At 43.4% G+C, this 13,315-nt stretch overlaps 1 protein-coding gene across 1 annotated transcript; it reads right to left on the bottom strand.

The window, feature by feature from the left end:
• Positions 1-1,838: 1,838 nt before the first annotated feature.
• Positions 1,839-11,897, bottom strand: STAP1 (signal transducing adaptor family member 1). Its single transcript, XM_014943086.1, has 11 exons — positions 11,760-11,897; positions 8,938-9,009; positions 7,945-8,058; positions 7,307-7,363; positions 6,117-6,277; positions 5,347-5,475; positions 4,619-4,688; positions 3,900-4,003; positions 3,294-3,422; positions 2,566-2,635; positions 1,839-1,928 (listed from the first exon to the last, which is right to left on the bottom strand). The coding sequence occupies exons 1-11, from the start codon at positions 11,895-11,897 to the stop codon at positions 1,839-1,841; spliced, it is 1,134 nt and encodes a 377-aa protein (XP_014798572.1).
• Between the last annotated feature and the right edge of the window lie 1,418 nt (positions 11,898-13,315).

Below are 13,315 nucleotides of genomic sequence, written 5' to 3' on the forward strand. Positions count from 1 at the left end.
CCCGGAACATACAACTCCTTCCCTTCCATCAAATGAGTAAACAAAGAGGAAGAGAGAGGGCTCTCTGCCACCACCCTGCTCTTCAGTGACTGCTGGGGATCCTCCAGCAGACGGTGTAACAGCAGATACTTCTTCAAACCAACAGGACTGTTTTGTGATTGGTTTGATTTTATTTTTGTTAGAGAAAAGATGGGTAGGGGTTGTCCTACTTTTCTAGTTCTTAAAAGATGACTTGTTCTTTGAGGTTAGGACTGCCTGGCTAGCCAGCAAAATCATTTTGCACAGCAAAAGTCACAGATACAGTGAAGAAGTATGAAGTTCCCCACTTCTTACAGCAGCACACAAGTTTCAGTTTCATACCTTCACAAAGGGATGGTAAGTATCTTCATGAAAAGCAAGTGCTAGCGTCTCGCACCGTGCTGTGCTTTTTATAGATACAGTGGGTTCAATGCCTTCATATGGTCACACAGCATCTATTATTTAGAAACAACCTGGGCATTCTTCTAAAATGACCTTTCCAAGCCTTGACCGACTTCCCTCAAATCCTTGAAACAAGTAATAATGAATTTTTGATTCCCAAAGGAACACGATGATTGATTTTGGTCTGGAAATAAGAGCAGCTCTGCCTGCAGCACTTCAGTGCCAACATCACAGCCCTCTTCAGCTGAGCTGTGTGAATGCTCCTGCACCTCTGTCACAGAAGAGGTGCTGTTTATTTGGCTGGGTGGTTTTTTTAAAGAAAAAAGGCAGCTAGTGGAGCTGCCTAGCTCCAGAGCCTGTGAAGGAGCATAGCTCAGCAGTGGGTACCCATCCTGTAGCATTTTATTCAGTCTGTCTGTCTGGCAGAACTTAAAGGCTAAAAATACTAAACTTGGATCTTTCTGCTTATCACATGAGTTGCTTGTTTTGAAGGCTGGATCCCTGGTTTTCAAGAAGATGGATGGTGTGCCTGAGGCTCGGTGGGGGTTCCCCAACTGTTTGGTGTGATCGGTGGGGCGCTCCCATGCCCTGCTGCCTTCCCCCGTTCCCAGCTGGGCAATCTTGTCTTCCCTGCGCACTCCCTGGGGCTTGCCTCAACAGGAACACTCATTTCTTTTTGTTTAGTTTCCTGAATTAGCTCACAGCAGGCTCTGATGAACACCCCTGCTGGCATGTAGGGGGGAATGTTCATCTGGGATGGAGATGCCTCGTTTTGCTTGAATTTATGCCCTCCCTCAGCTGCATCCCATGGGAAATGCTCCCACCACCTTACTCGGGATGTTCTGGGTCCTGGAAGGGCTGATGGCCCTGAGGAGAGACAGGAATCCCAGTTTAAACTACCCAGACTTGTATTTTCTGCTTTTTGGTCTGTTCTGTGCCTCTCAAAGCCCCCTCCGAGGTGAGGCATCCCTGCTGTTCCTGTGGGATGCCCAGCACTGACACTGTCACCAGTGTGTAAACAAGAACAGGGGTTTTTAAGAGGACGAATTTATTGCGCTGTGAGCACGGGACAGAACTGAGCCCACAAACAGTCTGCCTAATTTCAATACAGTCTTTTTCCATCACATTCTGCAGGAGCAACGTCTCCTCTCTTTCCCACTCTCTTTTTTTTTCCCCACATTTAATCTTCTGCGGGAATTGGGGTTATTTGCCCCTCCCCAAATCTCAGGAGTTTCTCTGGGAGAAGCTGCATCGCATTCTCGGTTTAAGACCGACAGAGCTGTTCTAGAAACGGAGAAAGAGTAGCTTGGGGAATGCCTTCCATTTCTCTTCAATAGCACGGAGTTCCTCTGCTGCTTCCCTGCCTCTTTCCTTTAGCAGGAGCGTTCCTGCGTGTGCCTGCAGCCCCCAGCTTGCTCTCAGGACACCGGGTCCTCTGCGGCGCGCGTCGGGACGACGTACGGCTTCAGGGTCCCTCGGGTTTGGGTCATAAAGTAACTGACAACATCCTGAAGGCTTGGGAGCGTCACCTGGTTCACCAAAACAAAAGCCACCAACTAAATAATAAAAAAATAAACCAGCCCACCCAATAAAACACACTACCCGTGTTGAGAATATATTATTTTCAAACATGCTGGCAGGCTGGGATCCCTAATGGCGTTCCTCAAGAAAGGATTTCCATCCAGCATTTGGGTGTGGTGAGGTTCAGGACAGCCCTCTGCAATCTACGGGGATATTTTGACCCCGGAACATACAACTCCTTCCCTTCCATCAAATGAGTAAACAAAGAGGAAGAGAGAGGGCTCTCTGCCACCACCCTGCTCTTCAGTGACTGCTGGGGATCCTCCAGCAGACGGTGTAACAGCAGATACTTCTTCAAACCAACAGGACTGTTTTGTGATTGGTTTGATTTTATTTTTGTTAGAGAAAAGATGGGTAGGGGTTGTCCTACTTTTCTAGTTCTTAAAAGATGACTTGTTCTTTGAGGTTAGGTTAGTTGGACTATCAAGAGAGGTGAACTCTCCTCATGCTTTACTTTGACTCACAAATTACAGTTAGGAATTTACTAGAGATTTTCTAATTTTCTGCAAAGTGGTATTTCTTACAGCTGCTTAAGAATCTTCAACAAGGGAATTGTTCACTTACCTGTCTTTCTAAATCAATAAGGTAACTTGTTCCTTTGGACACCACTTTATAGTGCTTTAAGTGTGGGGGACTGAAAGAAAATGAAAGTTGATATACTACCTGAAATGAAATACTTTTTGGTGTATCATTGTCATTATAAATTCCTTTGCAGAAGAAATGGGTGTGCTTTGTAGTATCCCCAGAGCTTACTGAAGGTGTTCAGCAAGGTGTTTTTTTTTCTTTCCCCCCATTTTAGTTTTAGTTTAGAAACACTGGGAATTGCAAATGTCATTCCTGGTGTCCCAGATCCCTCTTGTTCTGAAGCTCTGCAAAAGCTAAAACATGGCAATTCAGTTGAAATGTGGCGTGTTGTTTGACTAAGTTACTGTCTGAAAATACTTATCTTTCATTTCTTGTTTTTCATTTTATAAAGTGGTACGGCTTGTCCCATTTTCATTCTGTGGGATGACTTCTTAAATGGAATAGGATTTCATGGCAAACAAGGGGAGCCCATCTAGCCAAAAAAAAAGGCTTTTCCTGGTGGATCTTTATTGCTGCTTTGTTTAATCTAACTGGCTTTGGAGGAGGAGAGAACTGAGAAATCAGTCTCAGGCCCCATTTGCCTTTCTCAAAACAGCCTGAAAGCAAGGCCTGTCTCAAGAGATGTCAGCTCTGGGTATTAAGAATTGAGCTTGTAACACAGTCTGTGCTAGTTAAGAATGGGATAATGCATTGTGGACTCAACCTACTCCAGCCTGTGCAGGACAGTGATTGCATAGTTCTTGCTGTCGCTGCCGGGACGCAGGATCAGATTCCCATGGGAAGGGTTCTTCTCTAACATCTCTACGGCTTCTTGCCGAGACACTGCATAGAAGCACCTGCACAGGAGGGAAGAGAGAAAAGGCATAAATGAGAGTTGCTCCGGCAAAGGCACGTCATTCTGAGCTGTATGAAGTCATTCTGAGCTGCACGAAGAGACACAGCCTACTGGGCTAACACCTCTTCACCCTACGCTTATCCAGGGTAACTAGCCATGGCTACCAAGAGGCATGACATCTGAGGGACTCTCACTGATTACTGCTTCTATAGGAGCACAATTCAGGACAGCATTTAATCTTCTGCGGGAATTGGGGTTATTTGCCCCTCCCCAAATCTCAGGAGTTTCTCTGGGAGAAGCTGCATCGCATTCTTGGTTTAGGACCGACAGAGCTGTTCTAGAAACGGAGAAAGAGTAGCTTGGGGAATGCCTTCCATTTCTCTTCAATAGCACGGAGTTCCTCTGCTGCTTCCCTGCCTCTTTCCTTTAGCAGGAGCGTTCCTGCGTGTGCCTGCAGCCCCCAGCTTGCTCTCAGGACACCGGGTCCTCTGCGGCGCGCGTCGGGACGACGTACGGCTTCAGGGTCCCTCGGGTTTGGGTCATAAAGTAACTGACAACATCCTGAAGGCTTGGGAGCGTCACCTGGTTCACCAAAACAAAAGCCACCAACTAAATAATAAAAAAATAAACCAACCCACCCAATAAAACACGCTACCCGTGTTGAGAATATATTATTTTCAAACATGCTGGCAGGCTGGGATCCCTAATGGCGTTCCTCAAGAAAGGATTTCCATCCAGCATTTGGGTGTGGTGAGGTTCAGGACAGCCCTCTGCAATCTACGGGGATATTTTGACCCCGGAACATACAACTCCTTCCCTTCCATCAAATGAGTAAACCAAGAGGAAGAGAGAGGGCTCTCTGTACCACCCTGCTCTTCGCTGACTGCTGGTGATCTTCCAGCAGACGGTGTAACAGCAGATACTTCTTCAAACCAACAGGACTGTTTTGTGATTGGTTTGATTTTATTTTTGTTAGAGAAAAGATGGGTAGGGGTTGTCCTACTTTTCTAGTTCTTAAAAGATGACTTGTTCTTTGAGGTTAGGTTAGTTGGACTATCAAGAGAGGTGAACTCTCCTCATGCTTTACTTTGACTCACAAATTACAGTTAGGAATTTACTAGAGATTTTCTAATTTTCTGCAAAGTGGTATTTCTTACAGCTGCTTAAGAATCTTCAACAAGGGAATTGTTCACTTACCTGTCTTTCTAAATCAATAAGGTAACTTGTTCCTTTGGACACCACTTTATAGTGCTTTAAGTGTGGGGGACTGAAAGAAAATGAAAGTTGATATACTACCTGAAATGAAATACTTTTTGGTGTATCATTGTCATTATAAATTCCTTTGCAGAAGAAATGGGTGTGCTTTGTAGTATCCCCCGAGCTTACTGAAGGTGTTCAGCAAGGTGTTTTTTTTTCTTTCCCCCCATTTTAGTTTTAGTTTAGAAACACTGGGAATTGCAAATGTCATTCCTGGTGTCCCAGATCCCTCTTGTTCTGAAGCTCTGCAAAAGCTAAAACATGGCAATTCAGTTGAAATGTGGCGTGTTGTTTGACTAAGTTACTGTCTGAAAATACTTATCTTTCATTTCTTGTTTTTCATTTTATAAAGTGGTACGGCTTGTCCCATTTTCATTCTGTGGGATGACTTCTTAAATGGAATAGGATTTCATGGCAAACAAGGGGAGCCCATCTAGCCAAAAAAAAAGGCTTTTCCTGGTGGATCTTTATTGCTGCTTTGTTTAATCTAACTGGCTTTGGAGGAGGAGAGAACTGAGAAATCAGTCTCAGGCCCCATTTGCCTTTCTCAAAACAGCCTGAAAGCAAGGCCTGTCTCAAGAGATGTCAGCTCTGGGTATTAAGAATTGAGCTTGTAACACAGTCTGTGCTAGTTAAGAATGGGATAATGCATTGTGGACTCAACCTACTCCAGCCTGTGCAGGACAGTGATTGCATAGTTCTTGCTGTCGCTGCCGGGACGCAGGATCAGATTCCCATGGGCAGGGTTCTTCTCTAACATCTCTACGGCTTCTTGCCGAGACACTGCATAGAAGCACCTGCACAGGAGGGAAGAGAGAAAAGGCATAAATGAGAGTTGCTCCGGCAAAGGCACGTCATTCTGAGCTGTATGAAGTCATTCTGAGCTGCACGAAGAGACACAGCCTACTGGGCTAACACCTCTTCACCCTACGCTTATCCAGGGTAACTAGCCATGGCTACCAAGAGGCATGACATCTGAGGGACTCTCACTGATTACTGCTTCTATAGGAGCACAATTCAGGACAGCCCTGCTTTGGCCTTCTCAGAAACTGAAGCTCACACACAGGTATGATGCTTTCTGGACCCTTGGAAAGAATGTGAGGAGAGTAACCTCGATTTACCTTGACTTTCTCAATGGTAATGGGTATTTTCTCAGCAAGGCACACACAACAGCCCAACATTTGGCTTTCTGAAAAGGTTTTTAAGCATAGCAATACATTGCACTCAGTCTTTTCGAAACAAAAGGCGTTGTAGGAAAGCTCCAGGAGTAGTCTTTCCCTTAGGAAATATCTATAAAGGTCTAAAGGTAGATTTTGTTCATTGAGTATTATACAACCCTTATACAACAGCCGAATTTTGAACTTGTGCGTGGAAGTAATACTTTGAAAGAAGAAGAGAAGGCTCTTCAGTCAGGCTGGGGTTTGCATTCAGAGCTTACGCTGGCAGAGGGGTCTGTGTACTGCTGGGAGGGCTCTTTCTGTCCAAGGCTGTGCTGGCACAGTTGTTAAGCATATTCCTTCTATGCTTTTCCTTGTATAGCACTTCTTGCATTCGTCTCAGTTGCTCAGGTGGTAATGACTCATCTGGTGGAATGGACAGCTGAAAACCAACAGCGGAATTGAAAATGAAAGAGTGGACAAACACTGTGAGCAATCATTGCTGTGTGCGCATCACAGCCGCGCTCTGAGCACAGCTGCTGGGCAGAAATCATCCTTACCTGCTTGGTTTAAGCAGCTGTGATAATTTGGAAGGTTTGGATATGCCTCTGCTCTGAATAAAATGCTGCACGTGTGTTTTTGTTAGAATAGGATATTAGAAGAAATGCTCATTAAAAGAAGTGGGAACGATGCAGAAATCCACAATAATATTTTGAGGTTACTATACTGCAAAAGGCTGCATAACTGGAATTTAAACCACTTCAGCCATCCTCAGCTTTCTAAGTGGTTCAGCTAGGGCAATGTAAAGTCATCTGTGAACAAACTTCATTTATTTTTCCCCTAGTCGTTATCACAAGAAGGTCTTTGCATTTTCAAACTGCATTTAGCTAAGAAGAATAGTAAAATAAAACACGGGGCTGAGGGGTTCTCTCAGGTGTGGAGTTTGGCCACTTCTTTGGTTATGTCTTTATCCCATGAGTTGTCTCTCAGAGCAGGCTCCCTTTTTCAGGGCTGTAGGGGATGGACTTGTGCTTAGAAATCTTTTCCTTCCTGGACAGCAAATTGGGAACTGCATCTGACTAGACAGCGTGGCAGAGTGTGTATTGCAGACAAGCTGGGGTTAAGTCAGCCTGAATTTTGCTCTCCTCAGGGGAAAAAACAACAAAAACAACAACAACAACAAAACAAGCCACACACAAAACAACAAATCCCCTCAACAGTTTTGTGAGTGCAAACACCTTAGAAGCAAAGCTTTGTGCCCGTGGAAACCAACTTCTGGCACACATGAAGGCAAAACCCACTTACAGAACAAGCCAGGCACAAAACAACAAATCCCCTCAACAGTTTTGTGAGTGCAAACACCTTAGAAGCAAAGCTTTGTGCCCGTGGAAACCAACTTCTGGCACACATGAAGGCAAAACCCACTTACAGACACTTTTGACGTGAAGTGAGATATAAAACTCTTCCATACCTCTGTTACAGTAAGAATAAAACCCTTCCATTCTTTCCCACATTCACAATCATTAGCCTGAGAGAACAGAAAATGACAGTGTAAGAACAACTACAGCAACAACAAAAAAAAGTATGTTATTTCTTGTGGAAACGTCAAATAACTCTCACTATTTTAGAACTACCATGCCTGGAAATGAGCTCCCTTGCCAAGCTCCATCACACCCCAAAACCCTGTACTTCCCCAGTACTCCAAGTTCAATGAGAGGGAGAGAAAAGAGGTGGGAAGCTAAAAAAACCCTGTTGGAGTTTTAAAAGGAGAGGGTTATGTGGATCCAAGGAGAAAGCCACGCTAAGGTGAGTCTCAAGTCTAAAACCTTCTAGAAAGTTTATCACCACCTTGATTTTACAGGTGATGGGGCCTGTCGGCGTGGTACTTCCTGTATATCTTCTTGGTCAATTCCTTGCTCGTTTCATATGCTCAGATAATCCTGAGGCAAAACTTCTAATGCTTCAGGGGGAGTTCCCTAATGCTGCAGGCTGTTCCCTTAGATGTCAAGAAGGCAGCTCTACTCCTGCACCAAAAATGCAGCTCTGCCTATCTGTGGGAGACTGAGCAAAGTACCAAGTAGCTTAAAATCTCCGCTTTCTTCTTTTTACCTTCAGTTCTAATTCCCCAGTTGGCAGCATCAGGATGAACCGTGCAGAGCCACTTTCGTCTGGACAAACATTGGTTGCTGAGGTCAAAGCTGATATATCCAGTTTCTGTGAGTACTAAGGAGGAGGGGGGAAGAGAAATAGCACAAGTTGTAGTTTTCACCAGAAATCGAGCTGATCCCCAAAAGAACTTCTTTGGAAGAAAAGAAATTTAAACTTTTTTTTCCCCTAGAACTTAGGTTTAGTTTAACTGACAGATGTGTCAAAGCTCTGTCCTTTGCTGGATTTTCCCCATCCTAATCTTCACAATCAAAAACAGATTAAATCCATGAGACCTCATTTCTGTGAGTACTAAGGAAGAGGGGGGGGAAGAGAAATAGCACAAGTTGTAGTTTTCACCAGAAATCAAGCTGCTCCCCAAAAGAACTTCTTTGGAAGAAAAGAAATTTAAACTTTTTTTTCCCCTAGAACTTAGGTTTAGTTTAACTGACAGATGTGTCAAAGCTCTGTCCTTTGCTGGATTTTCCCCATCCTAATCTTCACAATCAAAAACAGATTAAATCCATGAGACCTCCCTGAGGATTTGCTCTGGGACTCCAGCTAAGCCCTCAGCCAGAGCACACCATCATACCAAGTACTTTTTCCTCAACTGCATAAGGGAAAGTCATGTTACACACCGTGATAATTTTGCCCTTGTGCACAGCTGAAGTAAAAGCACTCAGTAAAATTCTGGAGTGATGGGGATACGTTTGTAGGTTTCCAAAAAATACTCCTTTTTTTGTCTTGATGAGGCAAATTAATATGCTATAGTTTGTTTCGCTCTGGCTTTTTTTGTTCTCAGCTTTTCTGTGAAAACGTTCAGTACTATTTTTTTGGACTCTGCAGATGAGAGAGGAAAGGGTGCCGAGGGGTGTCTGGAGTACGTAAAGATTACTCGATGAAAATAGCTACTGCACTTAATCAGATGAGTAGTTACAAAGACAGCACGTTACTCACTGTTGGGGCTTTCTTATCGTCATAAAAGAAGAGCATAGTTCCTCTGAGTTCTGTCCAATACATTCTAAATTCCTGTTGGAAAGGAGGAAGGTGACCTGTTTAGTTCCCACAAAATGCTGAAAGAACTGCTAAGAAAAAAACTGTGTCGTCACATTTTCAGTGTTTTAAGGATTGTTAAAGAGCAAAGATGTATTTTCCAGGCAGTTTATGCAAAAAAGGGTCAGTAAATAATTGTTTGCAGGCAAAAAGATATATAGGCTCTAGGCTTTGTTTTCTAGTATCCTAATCTGGCATGGAACTAGAAAACTTTTAACTAATTTAAAGCTTTTAACTAATTTAAATGTTTGTCAATAATTTGTCCAACAATTTAAAGGAAGTATGCAATGGAAGGAAAATATATTTTAAATGCCAATTTAAAATCTTGCTCTCCCTAAAAGGCATACAAGTAGAAAATAGTGTGAGATGAACACATGTGAAGACTCTGGTCTTCTGAGCAGCATTCTCTTGAGGAAAATAGTGTGAGATGAACATGACTCTGGTCTTCTGAGCAGCATTCTCTTGAAGTGCCTAATTGCAGTTGAATTTTGATCCTGCCAGTTTACTTGCTATAGGGAGAAAATCATAGAGCTTGATGGTAATCTGACCTATTAACTGGACTTTTTGCATTTGAAGTGGTATTTTACATGCCTTGTCTTTAAATTCTATGTATTAGTGTTCTTAAATCAACACCATGCCAAGGTGGACTCCTCTAACTGTTCTCTAACGCAGTTGTGCCAGAGTGAGGGGAAATGTTTTTTTCTGTTTTTACATGCCCCTGATGCCCTGAGGAACTATAGCTGTTACAGGGCACTCGTCTTTAAATTCTATGTAGTAGTGTTCTTAAATCAACACCATGCCAGGGTATGATCTGACTCTTTTAACTGTTCTCTAACACAGTTGTGCCAGAGTAAGGGGAAAGGTTATTTTCTGTTTTCATGTGCCCCTGATACCCTGAGGAACTATAGCTGTTACAGGGCACTGAATTGGGAAGGCAACTTCTGTTAAACAGAAACTCTGTTCTAGTTTTCGGTTTAATTACCTGTTTTGTGTTTGTTGTTTGGTTTGGCGTTTTTTTTTGCTTGTTTGCATAGAGTTTTTTTGAGGTGAGGGTTTAAAAAAACATTCACAAAAACTAATTAAAAAAAATTTTTTTTTGCTTGTTTGCATGGAGTTTTTTTGAGGTGAGGGTATAAAAAACATTCACAAAAACTAATTAAAAAAAAACCACCAAACAGCAAAAAAGCAAACTTGTGAAGTCTGATAGGTCATATGAATTAGGGTGAGCAACATTCTGCAGGTGATCCTTGCTTTTTTACCCTGCTAGCCCCTAACTAGTTGCGTTAAGGTGAATGTCCTCACCAAGCCATCTGTCCCTGGCAGGTTAATGAAGGCTGTGAATGCTGGCTCTGGTGTGGGGCTGGATGTCACCAGCAATTTTTGAACTGCACCTTATGAACTGGGCTTTCTGCTCAATGGCAAAGTAGTTGCCCCAGAGCATTTGTTACTGTTCAACAGCCAAGAATATGTTTTATTCTTGGGTGTCTGGTCTCTCAAATGTGATAGTAACACCTTGTCAGTCCCACGTAAGCCTTTTCAGATCAGCTGCATATTATTGTTCTGCTCTGTTAGTTTTTGTTGTTACAGTATGATAGTGAATTTCAGAAGGAGACATTGTTCAGGGGGAAAAAGGTTTTACCTAAAGGGATATAAATACAGGAATGTAAAAGGGAGCTTTATTAAACTTGCAGGTGTTCTGCTAGAGGCAATGAAACAATGTGTTGAATAATTTCGAGTGCTGCACAATAATTAAGAGTAAGGTTACTTTTAGTTTCTTGGAGTTCCTGTTTTCTGTGGTACCTGGCTGTTCCTGTGTTTGTGAACCACCATGCTATTTTAGGCTTTCGATTGCATCTACCTTTAGCGCTGCGCGACTCTCGTTTTCGCTATTCTGTCTGTGCTTCTACATCTACAGAGATGTGAGTCTAGGAAGGGTAAAAACAACTTTGTCACCCCAAGTACAGGGATTGGGGTTATCAAGTGCTAAAAAAGGGCGATCACCTTGATTAGGGAAATGCTCTGGACATACATGCTATTGTAACATACACAAGCGTGTAGGCATTTACAGGTTTGCATCTTAAATAGTTATCTTGGGTCAAAAAAAAAAAAATATCACCTTGATTAGGGAAATGCTCTGGACATACATGCTATTGTAACATACACAAGCGTGTAGGCATTTACAGGTTTGCATCTTAAATAGTTATCTTGGGTCAAAAAAAAAAAAATCACTCTTATTTTCCCAGTTAGTCCACGTATCTGAAATCATCAGCCTTTGCTAACAAGAAAAAAAAAACAGATGTAGAGACATAGACTTCAGGTGATGTGTCACTGAAGACTTCAGCATGGACGATCTTCTCCCGTAAATAGAGGATGCGTCAGAGCAATGTAACTACATCAAACTTGTCTCTTGGTATTGAAAATAACACATGAGCTTTTCACCATGGTGGTAGCTATGAAATCAGTCAAACTCAATCCACATTTCAGTAGATCGTAGTAAATTACAATGAGATCCTGGAGCTATTGATGGTTACCTTAGTAATTTAGTTTAGCTCCCCCCCCCCCAAAGTAATATGAACAGAAATAACTAGATATCATTATTTCAGTGCAACCATTTGTGTCAGCCAGTGCTGAGAAACATCTCCTGCCCAGCAAACCTGTCCCTCCTGGCTATACATTTTTGAAGAACTATTCCAAACACCTCCAGTTCCTGGGACTGCGTGCCTTACCTGGCATCTTGAGTGCCGGACAGACAGGTAACCTTGGAAGTACAAAGGGAGGCTGGTGATCCTCTGCCTCTCCTGGAAGATGTGCCGGGGGGCTGGCTGAGGAGTTCCCTCAGGCTGTTCCCTACCTCCTCTCAGCATCCTTTGGGTATCTCAGCAGGGTACCTGGGTATCTCAGCAGGGTACCTGGGTACCCCTTGTTGCTCTGCTCTGTCGGGTTTTTTTTTTCTTCTCCTTTCCACTCCTGTTGTTCTCGGTCTGCTCTGTGTCAGCCTCAGCCAGAGAACTGGCCCCAGCGAGAGGGGTGGAAAAAGCATCACCTCGAAGAGGAAGTCTCCGTGCTCACTTTTAGGTCAGCGCACACCATTAACTCTTTGTTTGGTGTGTCATCGTGGGGTGAGGAACCAGACCAAATGGATCTTTCCCCTTTGGAGTGTGCCCCTTGTATTTGCTCCTAGGGCGATATTAAAATAACGAGCAGGCTGGTACCAAAGCGCATCATTATTGTGATGAGTGTCACCTGGAGGTTCTGATGGAAAAGCCTGCTTTTCATGGCTTTACAGCACTGGACACTGCGTGGGCTGCTGCTCTCAGCTGCCTCTGAAATAATATTTAAATTTTTCATTGGGAGCATGGATTAACTTTGAGACTGATAGTTTGACTTTCTTTAGCAAAGGGATTACTGGACACTGAAAGTAGTATTGGAAATAAATCCACCTGTGGTGGTTCATCATTGGTGAGGATGAATCAACTTTGCAGTGTGCATGTATGTATGCATTGGGAAAGAGCTAATTAGACCAAAGCCTTTAAAGAAATTGTGAGGGCAGAGGGTAGCTCAGGAGCAAAACGTTGGTCCTGATGAAATGAGAAGTGAAATTTCCATAGGTTTCACAGAACCGTGGTGTTTTAATTTAGTTTCTGGCATTCCCCTTAGCAGTCAGGAAGAACAGGGATGACAAGACTTGGTGTTTTGATGCTGGTTGCTACTAAATGCAAAGTGAACATTATTTTAATTGTTTGTTTTCTTTTGTTGAGTATTTTCATGGCCTTTTCTGTATCTGTAAGACTGTAATTAGCCGGTAAGGTGATCTATCCTAGATCAGGCAGCCACCAACCATCCCCAGGAGAGGAGAGGTTCAGCCCTACCTGTGAAAGTAAACTCCCCATGGGAGGTGGTATGTGTTCTCAGATTTTGGATAAATTGCATTTTTTTGGTATGTGTTCTCCATTTAATTGTGTTTAGATGTCAGAATGTTGCATGTTGACTTGCAAAAGGGCTAACGAAGGCGGGTTACCCCCACCTTTACCTGGCCAGGCAGACGAGGAGACAGCACACAGCCCACTGCTTGCCAGTGTGTAGTAAAAGGCACCATTTAAGATTATATTTTTGGCCTGCCTTTTCCAGATACCCCTAGATACCGCGATTACGGCGGTGTTACGTTCTCGAGAGGGTTGTTTTCCCCCGTTGCCGAGTTCCTGCGCTGCTGTTTTGAAGAAAAAAACCCAAACAAACCAACAACAAACAAAACCCTGCAACCCCCCCCCCCCCCCCCCGGGGG

Source organism: Calidris pugnax, unplaced genomic scaffold, assembly GCF_001431845.1.
Source record: "Calidris pugnax isolate Ruff unplaced genomic scaffold, ASM143184v1 scaffold16, whole genome shotgun sequence".
Taxonomy (NCBI): domain Eukaryota; kingdom Metazoa; phylum Chordata; class Aves; order Charadriiformes; family Scolopacidae; genus Calidris; species Calidris pugnax.